This window comes from Vombatus ursinus, unplaced genomic scaffold, assembly GCF_900497805.2.
Source record: "Vombatus ursinus unplaced genomic scaffold, bare-nosed wombat genome assembly UNPS02014794.1, whole genome shotgun sequence".
Classification (NCBI taxonomy): Eukaryota; Metazoa; Chordata; class Mammalia; order Diprotodontia; family Vombatidae; genus Vombatus; species Vombatus ursinus.
Window position 1 is genome coordinate 17113757 of NW_020954572.1, and position 22403 is coordinate 17136159.

Here is a 22403-nt window from a genome sequence, read left to right on the forward strand (position 1 = left end):
TCTGTTAAATTTCATTGTTCAGTTTCTCAGTTTTAGGTGCCTAGTAATTATCCAATTGGACCCACCAGACCTGAGAGTTCAAGCCATGGTGATCTTGGAGCCAGTATTTCAGTCAGAACAGTTCGGCCAGCTAGCATGGCAAGAAAGACCAGAAAAGCCAGGGTCCCTCAGACTTAAGACCTGGGTGGGCTCAGGGGGAGAGATGGGCTTGGAACTGGGACTGGGTTTTATAGGAACCAGGCTAAACCATGCGCCTAATCTCCCTCTCCCAATAGACTTAGGTGTGGCAAAGGGGGAGGAAGTTGTTGCTGTTTGGTTGTTTTTCCAGTCACGTCCAACTTTTTGTGACTCCATTTGAGGTTTTCTTCGAAGAGATACTGGAATGATTTTCCTTTTCCTTCTCTAGCTCATTTCATAGATGAGGAACTGAGGCAAACAGGGTTAAGTGACTGTCAAAGGGTCACACAGCTAGTAAGTATCTGGGGCCAGATTTGAACTCGGGAATCTGAATCTTCCTGACTCCAAGTCAGGCACTATCCACTGCACTGCCTAGCTGCCCTAGGGGAGGAAGATTAAGCCCCAAGTGTTGGGGGCATAAGTTTGTATATTTGTGATTAGATCTTTTAAAGTAAATACTCCTTCATAACCACTGTTTAGTGGTTAAATGGAAGTGGGATACAGGGGACCACCCCTAAACTAGGAAACACTATTGATTAGAGAAATTCAAATGAAAACAACTCTGAGGTATCACCTCACACCTGTAAGACTGGTGAATATGATACAAAAGGAAAGTGTTGGATGTTGGAGTGGATGTGGGAAAATTGGGACACTAATGCATTGCTAGTGGAGTTTGTGAACTGATCCAACCATTCTGGAGAGCAATTTGGAACTATACCCAAAGGGCTATAAAACTATGCATGCCTTTGGTTTCACCAATACCACTACTAGATCTGTATCCCAAAACAGATTTTTTTTTTAAAAAAGGAAAGGGACCTATGTGTATAAAAATATTTATAGCAGCTCTTTTAGTGATGGCAAGGAGTCAGAAATTGAGGATTCATGTGTACTACTAGCACTTTTTTGTGGTACCAAAGAACTGAAAGCTAGAAGGGTACCCATCACTTGGGAAACAGCTGAACAGATTATGATACATGAATATATCAGAATTATGGAATATTTTTGCAGTATAAGAAATAATAAGGGATAGATTCAGAGAAACCTAGGAGGATTTATGTGAACTGATGCAGAATAAAGTGAGCAAAACCAGGGAAATGATATAATGACTATAAAATTTTAAAGAAAAACAACTTGGAATCAAATATAATTGAATTTAATACCAGTAAATATAAATGAGAGTATTGTGTAGCCCCTGCAGAAAAAAACCATAGCCTACAACTTTCTTTAGAAATTCAAGCTATCTCTTTCATAGGTATGTTTCTAACAAATGAGTAGTCAGACCAAATCATTAAAAAAAAAATAACTAGAGGTACTATGAACAGCTGTGGCTATGGAGAGAATTTTTAACCAAGGGATAGTGGTGATCCATAGAAGAAAAAATGGACAGTTTCAATTTGTGGTAGGATAGCAGTTTCCTGATGTAGCTTCCTAGTTCGGGGGCATAACAAGTCCCAACCTCATGTAGTCACTGCCTGTCAAGACCACACTAGTCACTATATCCTAATGACTGACCAGATATGTTTCCAGATGGAGACAAGGGGGGAGCCACATCCAGAGAAGTTAAATGACACCTTGTTGCATATCCTTGCTGTGTTAGGAGAAAATAAAATTCTTTTTTTGTTAAATATTCAGTGCCATTTTGTCCCATCATCAAACCTAAACAAAAAGGGCACTGGCTTTGGAGCTGAACCTATAACATTCATGGTCAGCAGGATCAGATGGTAGGATACTGCCTGACTCCTTGTCAGAGTCCTACTGAGCATATATGGGGAGTCCTCTCTTTCTGGGACTGGCAATAGGTTCCCACTGTTAATTCAGTGGGTTCTGGAGAAAGCTGCCCAGAAGTGTAAAGAAAGCACTACTGACTATGCTGCATAGGGTGAACTGCTTTCAGACTGAAAGTAAACTAAGCTGGTACTTATAGGGACCAGGCAATAAAAAGCACAGGGGATGGTCAAATGAATACCTCTTTCCTGATGAGGGTGGGGAATGAACGTCCCTAGCTAGGAATCCAACCTAGAGTCGGGCTTTGCTTTCCTGCTGAGATAGGACCCATGAGCCTGGAGACAGGGAGCAGACTTAAGGCAGCAACTACACAAATATATGTGAACAAGAGCCATTTCCCAGTAGATTATCCAAGGATATGAACAGGCAGCTTTGAAAAAAAGGAATTCAGCTCTCAATAACTTTATGAAAGAGTACTTCAAATCAATAATAGAGAAATACAAATTAAATCATCTCAGAGGGCTAGCCTCAAATCAGCCAGCTTTGTAAAAGGCAAATTGGTAAGCTTTGGAGGGGTTGTGAGAAGATAAATACACTAAAGCATCGGTAAGGAAGTTGCAAATTGGTCCAACCATTCAGAAACACCAAAAAATCACTAAACTGTACGTACTATTTGATCCAGTAATACCACCACCAGGCATCTACCCTAAGAAGGCCAAAGACAAGAAAAGTTCCACCAAATACATATACATAATACATATGTATGTGTATGTTTATAGCAGCATTTTTGTAGTAACAAGGAACTGAAAACAGCAGGTGCCTATCCATTGGAGAATGGCTATACAAATTGTAGGAGCATACAGAATATCGCAGGTAGATAAGGGATTAATAGCCCCAGAAAAAAAAAATTGCCACTTTCCCTGGTACCTGGACAGAGGATAGATTCCATTTCTTTCCATGTCATGTACTGGATTGGGCCCTTGAACTTGCCCAGGCTCAGTTCCCTGGAAATGAAGCCTTTGGGGGTTAATACTTCCATTCCTTTTTCCAAGCTGCAAGGGAACACAAACCACCTCTTGACTTAGATAGTCATCAAAGGCCCAGGTAAGGACAATGAGAACACTAAAAGGTAATACTTACCTCTCTAAGAAGGCTGCAATGTCCTAGGAGAGGAAAAGAGAGACAAACATCAGCTGCAGTTCTGTTGGTGATGTTGGCCACCACCAGAATTTGGTCATATCTAAAGAAACAAAAATGGCCACCCCATTCCCATTTATGCTTCTTATCATTCATAAACTTTTCCTGTTCCAGAAACATCTGTTATTTTCCAGTCTGGCCTAGAAGTTTAACCTGTTTCCTGAGAATCCCCAGCTACACAGAGCAAATGGAACAACAATTCAGTTTCTCTTTGAAGGTCCCCTCAGTTAGCAGTGTACTCAAGGAAATAATTCAAACTGAACACTGAGCTTAGACACTCTCTGTCATCAGCAGCCAGTCTCATCCTTCTTGACCTATCGGCTACATTTGATGCTATTGACCACTCTCTCCTCCTGGATATTCTCTCGTCTGGGGTTTTATAACACTACTCTCTCCTGGTTCTCCTACCTGTTTGACCTACTCCTTCTCAGTCTTCTTTGCTATCTCATCATTGATATCCAATCCTCCAACTATGGGTATTTCCCAAGGCGCTGTATTGGTCTTCTTTATCTATCTATATTCTCTCTCTCTCTCTCTCTCTCTCTCTCTCTCTCTCTCCTGGTGACCTCATCAGCTTCCATGGGTTTATCATCATTTTGCCAATGACTTAGAGATCTATGTATCCAAACCCCGAGTTCCCTCTCTTTACCACTTCACCATCAACCTACTGGATGTTCCAAACATTATGTCCTGGAGATCTCTCAAAGTCAACTTGTTCAAAACAGAACTTATCATTCCTCCTCTCCACCCTGCCCCTCTTCCATATTTCCTTATTTTTTTCTTTCAAAGGCACCACCATTCTTCTGGTTACCCAAATTTATAACCCTAGTATTACCCTTGACTCCTCACTCTCCTTCACCCCACATATCCAATGCTGCCAAATCTTGACATTTCTGTCTCAACAGCTCTCACATTCAAACCCTTCTCTCTGCTCACACAGCCACTACCTAAGTTCAGGGCCTTTGTCACCTCTCAGCTTCCTATCCACTCTCCTTTCCCTCAAGTAACTCTGCGCTCCAGTCCATTCTCTATGCTGCTTCCAAAAATGATTTTCCTTAAGTATAAATCTGACCATGCCACTCCTCTACTCAATGAAGTTCAATGGCTCCTTATTGCCTCTAGGATAAAATATAAACTGTTTAGCTTACAAAATTTTTCACGGGGGCAGCTAGGTGGTGCAGTGGATAAGCACCGGCCCTGAAGTCAGGAAGACTTGAGTTCAAGTCTGGCCTCAGACCAAACACTCACTAGCTGTGTGACCCTGGGCAAGTCACTTAATCCCAATTGCCTAAAAAACAAACAAACAAAAAAAAACCTTTCACGATCTGATACCAACCTATCTTTCCAGCCTTTTTGTAGATTTCTCCCTCTCCTCTACAATCCAGCCAAACTGGCTTTCCCTGTGCCTGACATGTATTCCATTCTCATTTCTATGTCATAGAACCCCCTTTCCACATGAAACCTTTCCTGATCCCCCAACTGTTAGCTTCCTCTCTCTAACTACTTTGTATTTAACTATTTGTGTTTATTTGTATTTTTCCTCTTCCTATCTATTGTGTATATACATATTATAGGTATTTGTTGTCTTCTGATTAAAATATAAGCTCCTTGACAGTAGAGATTGTTTCATTCACTGTATTTGTATCACCAGCATCTTGGATTGTACTTGGCATGTAAAGGTACTTAATAAAAGCTTACTGATTGATTGATTGGTTGGTTGGTTGGTTGGTTGGTGAGTGAGAACCATTACATGGACACTAGCCACGGGATAATTACTCCTACAGAAATATGACTAGCATTGGGTTCAAAGGGCATTTATTTTGAGTCATTCTCCATTATTCTACTTCAAGGGATGGGGAACAAGCAGGAGCCGGGAAGTTCAATTTGGTGCATCCTGATTTGTGAAGGTATTAGGAACAAGCATGTAAAATTCCTTTAAACAAAAATAACAATAAAAATTATAAATCAATACATTTAAAATTATTATTAATGAATTTGGGTTTCCTATCTTCATAACTAGGAAGGTGTTAGCAAAGCACTGTCTTAGGTACAAAGGAGAAAGCAGTGGCCTGCTTTTATTCTAGAATATTACACAGGTGCTGCTGTGGTTATTTTAGTGAATTAGAAGAGGCATGATCTTTTTTTAGAGTGTCTATGATTCTGTAACTTTTTACCTAAAGTCTACCCTAGATCATTTGATATTTTCCCTTGGAAAAAAAAGAAAAGAGCAAGGACTTCAATTATACCTCACCTGTGACTATATTGAGACTTTGATTGGCCTAGGATTTGCCACTGAGATAAAACTTGCCAATTAAATAAATAAAGGAATGATGTATTAGTTAGTTTTTATAAACTACATTTTTTTCCCCAGTTAGGTAGTGTAGTGGATAGAACTCTGGGCCTGGAGTCAGGGAGACCTGAATTCAAATCCGGCCTCAGATACTTACTAGCTGTGCGATTCTGGGCAAGTTACAGTCACTTAACCTCTGTTTGCTTCAGTTTCCTCATTGGTAACATGGGAGTATTAATAGCACCTACCTCCCAGGGTTGTTCTGAGGATTATATGAGATAATGATTGTAAAGCACTTAGTACAGTGTCTGGCACATAGTAAATGTTATCATCATCATCATCAACAACAGTCTTAACAATGGTCTACCTCTCCTAGGTCTCAACATGCCTCAGGTCACAAATGCTTTTGGGGCTACACAACTAATGAGTACTACACTCTGTTACAGAAGCCTTCTATCATTGCTCCGGTAAGGATCAACTCTGTCCCCTGTATATAATTACACTGGTTATCCCTGGCCACGTATTCAAACTAATTGAGTCTCCCTTATGCAAAGGAAGAATCAGGTTGTTGGATTTATTTACTATATTACATGACATGTACATGACATCAAAAAACAGCATTTAGGAGCTTTCATTCCAAGAGGAACAATGCAGAAATAAACACTCAGAGACTCATACATACTCGCCAATATATGAGCTCTAACCACCCTTATCAGGCTTGTTTTGTCTCCCTCAATTTGGCAACCCCCTAAGTCTCTCCCTTTTTGCTACTTAGCTAGTGAGTCTTACTCCAAGGAAGTCGAAAGGATTATGCTGTTCCATTTGCACTTGGATGTCCACCAACATTTCCTTAGCGAGGACACATTGCTCCTGTAGCTGGTTCAGGCTCCTTTTCATCTCATCATCCAATTTTTTCCCCATCTCCTGAAGCTCATCCAAAAGTTCCTTCTCTTTGTTGTGCAGGAACTGGTGCAGCTTTAGAAACTCCAGGGAGATGTTTTGCTGCAGATGTAGCTTGTTTTCCTGGAAACCTCCATCACAGACATGGTAATTACTGAGACTAGTGTCTGGGGATGGGATCCCCTACCCGCGACACTCAGACAACTCAGGGAACACAGAACAAAGAGATGTACATATGACTGACTTGCTGAGTTTCAGTATCTACCCATGTACGTAGGTACGTTGATAGAAAAATTCCTTCCTGCCCCTAACAGAGTATATCATTCTGTGACCTGATGTACCAGTTTCATTTGGACATTCAGAAGCTGCAAAACTGTCGCTAAAAAGGTAGCAATGCCATATGGAATAATTCTATACCAAAAGGAGCAACAGTTCAGTAATCATAGGAGTGGATAATTATTGCTACTGCTGTGGCTGTGTAACCTTGGGAAATTCTGGACCTTAGTTTCCTCATCTGCAAAGTGAGAATCTTGGACTAACCAACTTCTGAGGTTCCTTCCAGCTCCCATGGTCCATCTTTCGGTGTGACTGAAAGACATAGGCCTCTACCTGGAAGATTATAGATTACCCCAGAGGCCAGCCATCTAGTCCAACCTCCTCATTTTATAGGTTAGGAAGCTGAGCCTCAAGGATGTTAAGTGACTTGTCTAAGGTCACACAGGTGGTATCAAAGTCACAAACAGAACCCAGGTCCTCTCGACACCAGAGTCAACATCCTTTCTGCTACATGTTGCCTCCAGGCTCCTGCCTGGTCATAGAATTGCCAGTTTGGAGTCATGAGGAGGCTTTAGGAATTCCTGCTATTCCCAACTCAGTAATCCTAAAATAACTATCCTAATTGAGGGGTGCCACTTCTCTTCCAGTTGCAGAAGAGGGTAGAGATCAGAAGTCACAGGAGTGGCCTACAAAGATGACCACAATTGCTCGGGGAGATGGTTTAGAAAATTCTCTAGTTGCTCTCTGGGTCTGATTGTTGCTATCTATTGTTTCTCTTTTCTACCTATCACCATATTCCTTCTTTCAGATGCTAAGAACTAAAGATGACGCTATGTCCTAAAATGTTCAGTGAAGAAACGGTTTCTCTTGTGTATTCCCCTAAGCTGTGTATTGTTGTGGGGTGCACAGTTAGCACACACTGCCGACCTCCTGCCAATTAAATGTCAGTGGTAACATCTAATTCATTGTGTAGGAACCTCGACTGAGAATGAGAGGTCACGGAAGCAGGGCTTGAGAGTGTAGCAGAGGCAACAGCGTTGCTTTGGAGAAGCTCAGAGATACAAGGAGATACAAAGAGAAGAGGGAAAAGCCAGCAAGTCCAGCACTTTGTACCTCTCCTGAAGCTCTTATCACATTCTACTACCTAGTCCAGTGATTTGGGCATTTGTATTAGCAGTAGAGAATAACAAAGAAGGAGCAGCTAGGTGGCGCAGGAAGATGAGTCTTCCTGAATTCAAATCTGGCCTCAGGCATGTTACTAGCTGTGTGACCCTGGACAAGCCACTTAACCAGGTTTGCCTCAGTTTTCTCATCTGTAAAATGAACTGGAGAAGGAAATGGCAAGTCACTCCACTATCTTTACTAAGAAACCCCATATGGGGTCACGAAGAGTAGGACATGACTGAAACAACTGAACAACAACAACAAAAGTAATGTAGAATGGGATAATAATACATATAGTATCTCTGAGATTGTTGTAAGAAAAGTGCTTCATAAATTATAAAGTATCTATTACTAGATTGTAAGCTCCTTGAAGATACCATCTCTTATTCATCTTCATTGTCTTTATAGGACATGGCATCTGTCTGCTCATAAGTCCTAAGTAAAATTTTGTTGAATTGATGGATGAAAGAAGAGACCACAGAAGCCTCAGATGATCCCCAGAGGGAAGGAAGGAATTTTTCGCTGAAAATAAAAGAATCTTTAGGGAATTTCTTTCTAGGTCCCTGATAGTTGACATCTTATAAGCAAGGAGAGAGAGACCAGATGGAGAATATTTCCAATATATCCACATATCCAATATATCAACATATCCAAATAATCATAGCAGTAAGCACATCAAGAGAAAGGTACAACTGTTCCACGTTATTCACAAGCTGTCAAGGACCTCACTCTAACCTCAGTCCAAGAGGTTCTTGTACTCACTCTCTAGTATACATTCCATCTCAATTTCCCAATCTGCTAGCCTAGCCCTTGGGATGAGCTAAGTGGAGTGAAGGTATACAGTTACCCCAACTTTCCCACTAACATAAACACTATCCCATGGATTCTAGGAGATTATGTCCAGATTTTGTCCCATAACCACACAGGGCCTTACCTTATGAGCACAGATTGCCTCCTCTTGCATGCATTTTAACCTCTGCAATTCTTTTAGGCTTGTTTCCACCCGAGCTTGATTGATGGTCATCTTTCCCTGGGAGTATCAGATGAGGTTATCCTCCAATAAGTTTGAGAGGAAAGGGGACTAACAGGAAAATATAGCCTCAATGCCCAATACAGTGTATAAGAAAATTACTAACCATAGGCTTTTCATGAAATTGGGAATACATGAAAAAAGGAGCAATAGAGGGGAGTTTTGGGGTGTGATAGCTTCTCACTGCATTCCCTACTCCCATCCTCACAATAGGTCTTACTCCTCCCTTAAATTCTGAGCAGAGTAGCAGGAATAAAGCACATAGTAACAAATAAATACCTGCTCATAGATAAGGGGAATATACCAGAGCTACTTCATAGACATGAGTAGATCCAAGAAGGGGACCTTTCATGATGATTTGTATTTTTTGAGCACTTTGCTTGCAAAAGCAGTTTAGTACTTGTTTATGTTATCCCTCTAAAACTCATGGTCGGGGAGGAGGAGAAGGGAATATGTCAGAGTTCTATATACAATATATTTCGCAGTTTTTCCCTAGGGATGGTTCATGATGCGGAGCTTACTTACCGTGTAGATACGAATAGCTTCAGGTATTTGCATAAATTCCTGCGAATGTCGAACATCCTTACACTGGAAGCAAGCCAACTTCCCTTCCTGCTTGCTGAATAGCTTCAAGTTTTCACCATGCTCTTGGCACTGAGGTAGACGTTGGGTTAGAGGCAGATCCTTGATTCTCAACACCAGTTTCTCTAGCACCATGTTGGGAATAAAGCTCTTGTTTTGGCATGGTATGAGGCACTCGGGGCATACTGCTTTCTGGTGGTGCCTCCATGACTTCTCAATGCACAGTTTACAAAAGTTGTGGCTACAGCTCAGCATCACAGGCCTACGAAACCAGTCATGACATAGTTGACAGTGCAGCTCCTTAGTGATGTCCTCCATATTTGCTATAGTGGTTGGAGTGGAGAAAGTGATAATCTTACCCATTTCTTTGACATTGACATTCAGTAAAGCCTTGGGACAACTGTTGACAGATTGGTCAGCTTTCTTTTTCTGTTGGGAAGGGAATACCTGTAATAAGTTCTTCTTTCTTAACTCTCTATAAGAAGTGCTGAAGATGTAACAGAAAATCTAGATTACAAGGGGCAGATATGTGTTTCCAGATAACTAACTGTGAGACCTAGGAATAAAGAACTGGAAGCCAAGAATAAGGCTGGAAGAGCTAAACTGCTTAGCCATTCTAGCCCCCAAACACCAATGAAAAGGAAACATACATAACCACTAAGATGAGCTCAATTTGGTTCTTCGTGTACTGTCCCTGATAACACTTGTGTAGGAAACTGAGGTCACCACTATGAGAGATGGGCAGTGGAGAATAGATAGTGGCAGTTTTTTTCAGTTTAAAGGAAAATCTGTGAAGGAGGGAATTGAAAGGAACAAATTTCAAATGGTAGAATTTCAGGTACCAGTAGGGAAAATTCAATTTAATAAACATTTATTAAGTGCCTAATATACCAAAGGAATTTTGCTAGATGCTGGGGATACAGCGCTAGAAATAACAGGCATTTGGAGGAGTGATGAGTTTCTTGAACCAGTAAAATCATATCACTTAAAGTGCTTGTATACAGCGAATACTATCAATGGGTCTGGGGTTCAAAAATCAAAAGTGAAAGAAGAAAAGAAGAGGAAGAAGGATAGAAAGAGATCTTCCTCACACTCAGGCTGGGAAACAGATTCTATGTGTCCATCCTCTTACGCTCTACTTTTCATCTGCAGCTCTGCTTGGTTTCTACTCCTTGGAATAAGATGCCCACCATCCTCTCAACTGAGAACCTTATCTTATACCATACTGAAAAAATTGAAACCATTCAATAAGAGCTCTTTCCCTCCTCATCTTCCCTCATCTTCTGTCTCCCACTCATATACTCATACACTCATCTTCCTCCATTATCTTTTTTTTTTACTACTACACCATCCCACTCTGCCCCCTCCCCAAGGTAAACTCCTCAAAGTGCATCCTTAATCCTATTACATCTTTGGCAGATTGCCTCATCTATCATCCCCAGTCCCTCTCTACTATTCAGTTCCTCCCTTCTGTTGACTGTATCCCTGTTGCCTACAAATATACCTGTCTTCTATCCTTAAAAAAAAACCCTCATTTGTTCCTACCATCCCTGCTAGCTAACATTTTCTGTTTCTAATCCCCCTTTCAGCTAAACTCCATTTCTTCTTCTTTCACTCAATTCTAAACTCCGTAATCTGACTTCCCATCTCATCATTCTGCTAAAAATCTCTCTCCAAAGTCTCCAGTGATATTTTACTTGAAAAATATGGCTTTTTCTGGTTGGTGTGGGGATCCATGATGTTACTTTATCCTGCAGCCACCCAGAACAAGTGACCTCCAGAACAACTGGCCTTTTGTGAGTAAACTCTTTTAAACAACCCAATTGGGGGGCAGGTAGGTGTGCAGTAGGTACAGCACTGACCTGGAGTCAGGAGGACCTGAGTTCAAATGTGGCCTCAGACACTTGACACTTACTAGCTGTGTGACTCCGGACAAGTCACTTAACCCCCATTGTCCCCAAAATTGAAAAAAAAATTAACCCTAATAAAATCTATTAATAACCAAGCTGGTATGTGTCCCTTTTCTTTGGTATCTCAGCATTCTCTGAGGGTATGCCACCCTACAATTGGCATAATTAGGGCAAAACAGGTCTGCCCCCTATCATTTGACATAGTGGGCAGAGTAGTCTGCCCGCTTACACCCACTCATCTAAAAAGGAGAATCTCTAAGTTTAGAGTTGAGAAAGTGGGTAACTCTAAGTTGCAGAACTGTTTGAAAATGTGATAGCTGGTATAAGAGGTCATCTAGATACACCAATGCTTCTACGTAATTCATATCTCCAATTGCTTTCTCCATCACCTGTTGAAAAGTGGCAGGTGCCCCTGAGATGCCTTGGAACATGTGCTCAGGCTGGCAGATTAAAGCTCTCTCTTCACCATAGGAATTAGACAATATTTACTGCATAAATCCAACACTGAAAATCATAGGCTGACTAACAGATAATCCAGGGCATCTTTAATTCTTGTTATGGGGTACTAGTTCAGGTTAATTCCTTTGGCAGAATTCTAGTTGCCTGTATACATTTGTGTTTTCTTCTTTTTGTACCACCATCACTGAACTCTCTGATAATACCATTGACCTACAGTTCTTTCATTTGGTTTCTGAGGTTTTCCTCCTTGTGATGGAAAAGGTCACATGACCTAGAACCAATCTCTTTCAGTAAAAGTATTAAGTGATCCTTAGACACTTTAAATTAAGGTTGTTTTTCTTTTTTTTGGAATATAAGTTCTTGAAGGCATCTTTTTCCTGAATAAGGCTGCAAACACATTAAAATTTGCTTATTAGTATATTTGTCTTCTTTAGTTATTTTCTTCAAATATCAGGATATTTAGGGGAAGGAGCCAAGATGTCAGAGAAAAGATAGAGACTCACCTGAGCTCTTCCAAATTCCCCTCCAAAAAACTCTAAATAATGCCTCAAAAAATGTTCTGGAGAGGCAAAATCCATGAGAAGACAAGGTGAAACAATTTTCCAGCTCAAGACAAGTAAGAAGGTTGACAGAAAAGGTTTGTCATGCCAAGATGATAGTGGAGCACAGTCCCGTACAGGCTGCATCAGTGCAAGCTTCACTACAGCAAACCAGAAGCAGGCCTTGGGGACAACTGAATCAGCCATGGCAGCATGGCTTCCAGGGTTTTCAGAACACAAATGGTAAGGAAGGGGGGTCAGACAACTGGTCAGAAGATGATTACAGGGGTCCCTTTGCTGGCATGAGTACAGGACTCTTGCATAATGCGAATCTAGGTCACAATCCTAGGTCTCAGTCCAAGGTAGATGAAGCACTAGCACACCAGAGGTTGTGGCTGAAGGGAAGTGGGGATACTGGACACAGGTCCAGGGCAGAAAAGAATGCTGGTGATTGCTCACAGACCAGAGTACAGTCCAGGAGAATACTAAACATACCTTTCCCTAGATCATATCACCATGAAAGAAGTGAAAACTTACAGACTCTCAAAACTAGATCTGAAAACAGTTGCCAAAAAAACACAAAACACCTAAAGCTTGGGATAGTGTCCCCTTTATCCCAGGAGCGGAGCCCAAATTTAACTTAAGTTAAAAGTCAAGAAATAATCTAAAAAATGAGCAAACAACAAAAAAAGAACCTGACCATAGAAAGTTATTGTGGTGACAGGGAAGATTGAAACACAAACTCAGAAAAAGACAATGAAGTCCAAACAAAGACAATGCAACCAAGATTAGGAGGGAAGCAGAAAACTGGGAAAGAATTTTTACAACCAGTGTCTCTGATAAAGGCCTCTTCTCTAAAATATGTAGAGAAATAAGTCAAATTTATAAGAATACACGTAATTCCCCAATTGATAAATAAATGGTCAAAGGATATGAACAAGCAGTTTTCAGATGAAGAAATTAAAGCTATCTATAGTCATGAAAAAAATGCTCTAAATAATTATTAATTAGAGAAATACAAATCAAAATGACTCTGAGATACCACAATCACACCTATCAGATTGGCTAACATGACAAACCAGAAAAATGATAAATGTTGGAGAAGATGTGGGAAAATTGGAACATTAATATATTGTTGGTGGAGTTGTGAAATGATCCAACAATTTTGCAGAGCAATTTGGAAGTATGCACAAAGGACTACAAAAATATGCATACCCTTTGACCCAGCAGTACCACTTCTAGGGCTGTATCCCAAAGAGATCATACACATGGGAAAAGGACCCACATGTACAAAAATATTTATAGCAGCTCTTTCTGTGGTGGCAAAGAATTGGAAATTGAGGGCATGCCCATCACTTGGGAAATGGCTGAACAAGTTGTGGTATATGAATATAATGGAATACTATTATACTATAACAAATGAGGAGCAGGCTGACTTCAGAAAAACCTGGAAAGACTTGTGTGGACTGATGCTGAGTGAAATGAGCAGAACAAGGAGAACATTGTACAGAGTCACAGCCACAATGTGTGATGACTAACTTTGATAGACTTAGCTCTTCTCAGCAATGCAAGGATCTAAGACATCTCCAAAAGTCTCATGATGGAAAATGTTATCCACATCCAGAGAAAGAACTATGGGGTCTGAATGCAGATCAAAGCATACTATTTGCTCTTTTTTTTTTCTTCTGTTTTGCTTCTTCTTTCTCATGGTTCCTCCTATTGGTTCTAATTCTTCTTTATAGCATGACTAATGTAGAAATATGTTTAATAGGAATGTGTATGTAGAGCCTATATCAGATTGCACACCATCTTGGGGAGGGAGGGGGAGAAAATTTAAAACTCAAAGCTTATGGAAGTGAAGTGAATGTTGAAAACTAAAAATAAATTAATTAATTTTTAAAAAGGCAACAAAGTCAAAACTGCTACATCCAGAGCTTCAAAGAAAAATGTGAATTAGTCTGAAGCCCAAAAAGAACTCCTAGAAGAGGTCAGAAAGGATTTTAAAAACCAAATAAGAGAGATAGAAGAAAAATTGAGGAAAGAAATGAGTGATGCAAAAAAATAATAAAAAAAAATAAACAGCTTGGTAAAGGAAGCGCGCGCACACACACACACACACACACACACACACACACACACACTCTGAAGAAAATAACACCTTAAAAACAGAATAGGCCAAATGGTAAAAGAGGCACAAATAATCCACAAGAAAAGAACTCTTTAAAAGGCAGAATGGGCTAAGGAGAAAAAGATATACAAAAATTCACTGAATAAAAGAACTCCTGAAAAAGTAAAATTGGCCAAATGGAAAAGGAAGTACAAAAGCTCATAGAAGAAAATAATTACTTAAAAATTAGAATTGGGCAAATGGAAGCTAATGACTCCATAAGACATCAATAAACAATAAAACAAAATCAAAAGAATAGAAAAATAAAAGAAAATGCGAACTATCTCATTGGAAAAACAACTGACCTGGAAAATAGATCAATAAGAGATAATTTAAACATTATTGGATTACCTGAAAGCCCACATTGAAGAAAGAGCCTAGACATCATAGTTCAAGAAGTTATCCAAGAAAACTGCCTTAATATTTTAGATCCAGAGGGTAAAATAAAAATTAAAAGAGTTTACCAATCATTCCCTAAAAGAGATCCCAAACTGAAAACCCCCAGGAATATTATAACCAAATTCCAAAGCTTCCAGGTTGAAGAGGAAATGTTTTAAGCAGTAAGAAGTAAACAATTCAAATATTGTGGAGCCACAGTCAGAATAGCACCATATTTAGCAGCTTCCACATTAAAAGAACAGAGGGCTTGGAACATAATCTGGAAGGGATAGGAGCTAGGATTACAACCAAAAGTCACTTACCCAATAAAGGTGAGTGTAATTCTTCAGAGGGAAAAATCAATATTCAATGAAATAGAGGACTTTCAAGCACTTCCTTATGAAAAGACCAGAGCTGAATAGAAAATATGTTTTTCAAATACAAAACTCAAGGGAAGCATAAAAAGGTAAACAGGAAACAGAAATCATAAAAGATTCAATAAGGTTAAACTGTTTACATTCTTGCATGGGAAGATACTTGTAACTTCTCAGAACTTCTCATTATTAGGGCAGTTAGAAGGAGTATACATAGACAAAGCGTATGGTTGTGAGATGAATATGATGGAATATCTAAAAATAAAAAAAGGATGAGAAAGAGGAGTGCACTGGGAGAAAGGGAAAGGGAAAGGGAATAAATTACTTCACATAAAAGAGCTGTGAAAGAACTTTTACAATGGAGGGAAAGATGGGGGATGTGGCAGGAGGAGCACTGGAACATTACTCTCATTGGACTTTGCTCAAAGAGGGAATAACATACACACTCAATTGGGTATATAAATCTATCCTACCCTACAGGAAAGCAGGAAGGGAAAGGGATGAGGGAAGAGGGGTGCTAATAGAAGAGAAGGCAGATTGGGGGAGGTGGTAGTCAGAAGTAAAATACTTTTGAGTATAGACAGAGTAAAAGACAGAGATCAGGATAGGATGGAGGAAATATATAGTAATAACAGTAAAAATAATTTTACAGCAAGTTTCCCTGATAAAGGCCTTATCTCTCAAATATATAGAGAATTGAGTCAAATTTATAAAAATAAGTACCATTCCCCAATTGATAAATGGTCAATAGTTATGAATAGGCAGTTTTCAGACAAAGTAATCAAAGCTATCTATAGTTATATGGAAAAAATGCTCTAAATCACTATTGATTAGAGATATGCAAGTCAAAAGAACTTTAAGGTACCACATTATACCTGTCAGGTTGGCTAACATGACAAAGCAGGAAAATGATAAATGTTAGAAAAGATGTGGGAAAATTAGAACATTAATACATTGTTGGTGGAGTTGTGAACTGATCCAACCATTTTGAAGAGCAATTTGCCCAAAGACAATAATGCCCAAAGGACTATAAAAATGTGCATACCCTTTGACCCAGCAATACCACTTATAGGGCTGTATCCCAAAGAGATCATAAAAATGGGAAAAGGACCCACATGTACAAAAATATTTATAGCAGCTCTTTCTGTGATGGCAAAGAATTGGAAATTGAGGGGATGCCCATCAATTGGGGAATGGCTAAACAAGTTGTGGTATATGAATGTAATGGAATACTATTGTGCTATAAGAAATGATGAGCAAGGGGGAGAGGGCAGAGCCTAGATGATGGAGTAAAAGCAGTGACTTACTTGAGCTCTCCCCCAAACCTCTTCAAATACCTGTAAAAATTGACTCTAAACAAATTGTAGAGCAGCAGAACACACAAAAAGAGTGAAACAAATTTCCAGCCCAAGACAACCTGGAGGGTTGATTAGAAAGGTCTATTGCACTGGACTGGGAGAGAAATGCAGCTCAGCTTGGGCACACAGGCAAAGACCTTAGGAAATCTGGAGCAGGCCTCAGGGAACTGAATCACTGGAGGTTGTGGTGGTTTCCAGACTTCTTAACCCACAAAATGCCAAAGACAACTTAGAAAGTCAGTAGGAAAGGACTGTCAGATCTGGGTGAGAGAGGGGCGTGGTCTGGCCGCAGTCCTGGCACAGCTCCGGGGCAGTGGCTGCTTCCGGAGCTCTCAGCCCACAGACAGTGGTGGGGATTGAGTGGCTGATCAGAAGGGGATTGCAGGAATCTCTTTGCTGGTGCTGAAGCACGATTCTCCTGCTTTGCTTGTGCTTGGATCTGGGTCACAGTTCTGAGTGGTGGTCCTGGGGCAAGGAAGAAGCACTGGCGTGGTGGAGCTTGTGGCAGCAGTGGAGGGGGAATCCTCCTCACAGTTCCAAGTCAGAAAGAGTGCTTGTGGTCACTCATAGACCAAAGCACAGACCAGGAAAGGAGTAAACACCTCACCCCTTATTATACCACCTTGGAAGAACTGAAAATTTACAGGTCTCTAGAAGCATCTCTGAAAACAGCTGCACAAAACCTCTGAAGCTTGAGACAGTACACCCTCCACATCGGAAGCAAAGAGTTTAAAAGTCAAGTAATTGGCTGGAAACACGAGCAACAGCACAAAAAAAAAATCAACTCAGACTGTAGAATCTTACTTTGGTGACAAAGAAGATCAAAACATACAACCAGAAGAAGACAACAAAGTCAAAGCTCCTATATCCAAAGCCTCCAAGAAAAATATGAATCAGTCCTAGGCCATGGAAGAGCTTAAAAAGGATTTTGAGAAGCAAGTAAAAAAAGTAAAGGAAAAACTGGGAAGAGAAATGGAGTGATACAAGAAAATCATGAAAAACAAGTCAACAGCTTGCTAAAGGAGACTAAAAAATACTGAAGAAAATAACACCTGAAAAAATAGACTAACCCAAATGGCAAAAGAGGTCCAAAAAGCCAATGAGAAGAGTGCCTTAAAAACCAGAAGTGGCCAAAATCCAAAAGCTCACTGAAGAAAATAATCCCTTAAACATTAGAATGGAGCAAATGGAAGCTAATGATTCTGTGAGAAATCAAGGCATTGTAAAACAAAACCGAAAGAATGAAAAAAATAGAAGATAATGTGAAATATCTCATTGGAAAAACAACTGACCTGTAAAATAGATCCAGGAGAGATAATTTTAAAATTATTGGACTACCTGAAAGCCATGATCAAAAAAAAAGAGCCTAGACATCATCTTTCAAGAAATTATCAAGGAAAACTGCCCTGATATTTTAGAACCAGTGGGCAAAATAGAAATGGAAAGAATCCACTGATCTCCTCCTGAAAGAGATCCCCAAAGAAAAACTCCCAGGAATGTTATAGCCAAATTCCAGAGTTCCCAGGTCAAGGAGAAAATATTGCAAGCATCCAGAAAGAAACAATTCAAGTATTGTGGAAACACAATCGGGATAACACAAGATTTAGCAGCTTCTACATTAAGGGACCAGAGGGCTCGGAACATGATATTCTGGAGGTCAAAGAAGTTAGGATTAAAATCAAGAATCACCTACCCAGCAAAACTGAGTATAATCCTTCAGGGGAAAAATTGACATTCAATGAAACAGAGGACTTTCAAGCATTCTTGATGAAAAGACCAGAGCTGAATAGAAAATTTGACTTTCAAATACAAGACTCAAGAGAAGCATGAAAAGATAAACAGAAAAGAGAAATCATAAGGAACTTATTAAAGTTGAACTGTTTACATTCTTACATGGAAGATGATATTTGTAACTCATGAGACCTTTCTCAGCATTAGGGTAGTTGGAGGGAAATATATATATATGTGTGTGTGTGTGTGTGTGTGTGTAAAAAAGAAGAAGAAGAAGAACTGCAGCATCAACAGGAAGCAGAGCCAAAGAAATAACCCTTTCAGGAATCCACAAAAAAATAATGAAGATGGTTTGAAATTTTCAGATTCCTCTCCAAGGACTCTACCAGAAATTGACTGGGCTGATCTGGCATCTTCTCCTGTTTTGGGGGCTGCTTAGACTTGACTACAAACTTGTCTCCTTCTCTTTCAGTGGTGGGGAAAAAGTCCCATCTCAAAACAAATTCCCTCAGCAATACTTTTAATTCTAGACCACAGAAACCTAGACCAAAATCTGAAGACACCAGCCTTGTTACATGCTTTAATCTTGGTTCTCAAGTAAGCGCTGTTATTGATCATTCTCCTTCCATTAAGCAAATGCTTGTGAGAAAAAATATAAATGAATCAGTAATTACGCCAAAAGATGAAGCTACTCCAAAAAATTTGACCTTTTTTTGCCATTGAAACCACCGGAAGGCAGAGGAGTCAAAAGGAAGAAGACTGAAGAAGAAAGTGAACATTGCCCCCAAACCTCTTTTGATAAAGTGCTTTTCCTTTCCAAGGGGATATTCATTCTTCCATCAATGGAGACTCTGTAATCGATAAGCCCCTGAACCTATCAGATTGATTTTCATCTATCCACTGTCAAGAAAAAAGTCAAGGAAATGAGGTTACTGGTGGTTATGAGCCAATAAAAATGAAAGGCAAGATGGGACATGGAGATTGTGAATTTGCCTCAGTTCTTCAGTTAAATCCTTGTAGAATACCTGAAGCACAAGTTGTACAAGATAATCAAGATAAATCATCCTTAAAAAATATCCAGTGTAGTATAGATCCAGCCTCAGATCTTTCTCAATATAAAATGGATATTACTGTAATAGATACAAAGGATGGTACTCAATCAAGATTAGGAGGTGAAACTATGGACATTGACTGAACATTGATTAGTGAAAATGCTTTTAAAAATCAAGAAGCAGGAGCAGAAGGGAGAGAAAAGTCCAAAGCAAGAAAGAAAAATGAAAGATAGTTTATAAGAATTGTTTGATCAGACAACACATGAAGAATATGAACCCTATTTGGCAAATAGTTCTCCACCACGTGAGCCAAAAGAAAACCTCCAAGTAGAAGATAAAGAATTATCAGTTGCTGAAAAGAAATTAAACAGTCATGAAGATATACTTGATAAAGTCAAACAAAAAGCATTTGTGGAGCCTTATTTTAAAGATAACAAAAGAAAGACCACATTGCAAAATTTCCCTCACATTGAGGTGGTAGGGAAAAAAGAAGAGAGGAGAAAATTGCTTAGACACACATGTAAAGAATGTGAAATTTATTATGCAGATATTCCAAAAAAAAAGAAAGAAAAGAAACAAGGCTCCTGTTCAGGACACCGTTTCTGCTATATTCCTCCTAACACACCTGAAAATTTCTGGGAAGTTGGGGTTTCCTTCAACTCAAACTTGTGTGGAGAGAGGGTACATTAAATAAGATCTTGATCCTTATCCACATCTCAAAAGCCATCAGCCTTACAATGCAATGTTTTGCAAAGAACAGATATTAAATAACTTAACCCAGATATTGAGGAAATTGCAAAAGGTGCCAGAACAAAATTCCTTGTTTATTTATAGTTAAAGTTGGAATAAAAAGATTGATTTCTTCCCCTCTCAAATCTTCTATAACCTGATTTATATATCATTTAAAAATACAATACATCAGGAAATTTTTTTTAAACGAAGAATCATTGGATGCCACAACAACTTTGATTTTTAAAAAGCCTAAACAATCTTATTTCAAGAAATCATACCAGCCTAAATCTATTAGAACCAGAAGGCAAAAATAGAAAGAATCCACTTATCATCTCCTGAAAGGAACCTCAAAATGAAAAGTCCCGACCAAATCCAGGGCTCCCAAATCAATGGAAAAATATTGCAAGCATCCAGAAGGAAGGAAGTCAAGTACCAAAGTACCACAGTCAGGATCACATAAGACCTGACAGCTTCTAAAAACAAGAGCTCTTCAAATATAATTTTCTAAAAGGCAAAAGAGAATATGCTTATAATCAAGAATAACTTACTCAGAAAAGCTAATTTTAATCCCACAGGACAAAAAAAAAATGAACCTTTAATAAAAGACTTTCAAGCATTTCTGATGAAAATAAAGATGAGTAGGAACTTTGAAATATAAATGATTCAAGAGAAACATAGAAAGGAAATTACATGGAAGATAATGTCAGAGAATCCCAGGGAGTATGAACTGATAGAGAGTGAAGTGAGCTGAAAGAGAACAATTTATAAGAGGACAGCAACACGATTTAAAAAAAAAAATCTAAACACTTACCATCTTGGATCGATGCAGTTCCCAACCATGTCTCCAGAGGACCTATGAGGAACATTACCACCTCCTGACAGAGAGGCAATGGACTCAAGGTGCAAAGAGACATACATTTTTGAAGCTAGCCACTGTATGGATTCATTTTGCTTGATTATACTTATTTATCCAAAGGGTTTTTATTTCTCTTTCTCATTGTTTTCAATTTGGTGATAGAGAATCTTGGGGGTGGTAGACTTGTCAATAATGATGCAAAAGGAAAGAAAAAGGTCCACTGGAACATTTTTATGCAAAGAAGAAAAAAGACATTCAGAAGGAAGCACAGACAAGTGGGATAGTTTTGAAATCAGTATGTAGAATTTGCTGTATGCTTTTAAAAAGTAGTCAAATGATTCACAGTTTGATATAGAATCTTTTTGTGTTCTACTGTATATATGGGAATGTATAGGAGAGATCTTGGTGTTGAAGTTCAAAATTTTCATACACAAAAGAGAGAAGAAGGAAATTCATTAGAGGGCACAAGAAAGTTTTTATTACTACCATGTTAAATTTAATATGCACTTAAAAAACTAAAACTATGCAATTTTTAGTGTTCTTTGCATATTGAAATGTTCATATTTGTCAAGTTCATAACAAAAAAGAAAATTAAAAAATAAAAGAGTAGGCTATCAAGGTGATCACCCTTCATGCTGAATGGCATTGCTAAACTTAGCAAATGCCATCCCAGCATTTGGCCAGGCCCATAGTACAACTCTACCTTTTTCAAACTCTCCTATGTGATTACAGAGTTTTCTGTTCTCAGAGACCAGATAAGTTCAAAATCAAGTCTTCTGATACAGTCCATTGAAATACTATCACTTGCCTAGTCCATGCCTCTACTGATTCTCCTAGAGTCCATGGGGCCTGTTCTGAAAAGATTGCTAAGGGGCAGCTAGGTGGTGCAGTGGATAGAGCACCGGCCCTGAAGTCAGGAAGACCTGAGTTCAAATCTGACCTCGGACCAACCACTTGTCACCAAGTAGCTGTGTGATCCTGGGCAAGTCACTTAACTCCAATTGCCCCCCAAAAAATAAATTAAAAAAATGCAAAGATTTCTAGTTTGGTCCTGATGCTGTTGTAATGTAGGAAAACATCACTCTGTACTACCTATGAATGAAATATCTTTTCTTAATGTAAACATTCCTTTTTTTTCAGCTTGAAAGCCTCCAGTTTTAAATTTGCTTATCACAAACACCACTCTAATTCAAACTCTCACCACTTATCTGGATTATGGGAATGGCCTTCTAATTGGTCTACCCTGACTCTTCTTTCTCCATTTCAACCTAACTTCCACATAGCTCACCTCCCTGGTAAATAAACCCCACTAGTTTCCTGTTACCTTCAGGATTAAATATAAGATCTTTTGGCATAAAGCTCTCCACTTTCCTACCTTTCCAGCTTTCTTACATTTTATTCTCCCTCCACACAGTCTGCTGTTGAAATTTGTGTCCTGAGTGACCCCATTGTTTCCAGACTGACTTTTGTTTTGTCTTGTTTTGAAATAAACTCCTATTGATTTTC

General features: G+C 39.2%; 1 protein-coding gene and 1 pseudogene across 1 annotated transcript in view; one reads left to right on the forward strand and one right to left on the reverse strand.

The window, feature by feature from the left end:
• Window positions 1–12456, reverse strand: part of TRIM69 (tripartite motif containing 69) — a 30881-nt gene extending 18425 nt beyond the window's left edge. The window contains exons 1-6 of the mRNA XM_027870185.1: window positions 12388–12456; window positions 9285–9848; window positions 8664–8759; window positions 6179–6412; window positions 3043–3065; window positions 2830–2954 (exon numbers count right to left, since the gene is read on the reverse strand). Of these exons, the coding sequence (XP_027725986.1) occupies window positions 2830–2954; window positions 3043–3065; window positions 6179–6412; window positions 8664–8759; window positions 9285–9848; window positions 12388–12456 (1111 nt within the window). The remainder of the gene's footprint in view (window positions 1–2829; window positions 2955–3042; window positions 3066–6178; window positions 6413–8663; window positions 8760–9284; window positions 9849–12387) is intronic.
• LOC114049006 lies at window positions 12455–22042 on the forward strand (annotated as a pseudogene).
• Window positions 22043–22403: the final 361 nt, after the last annotated feature.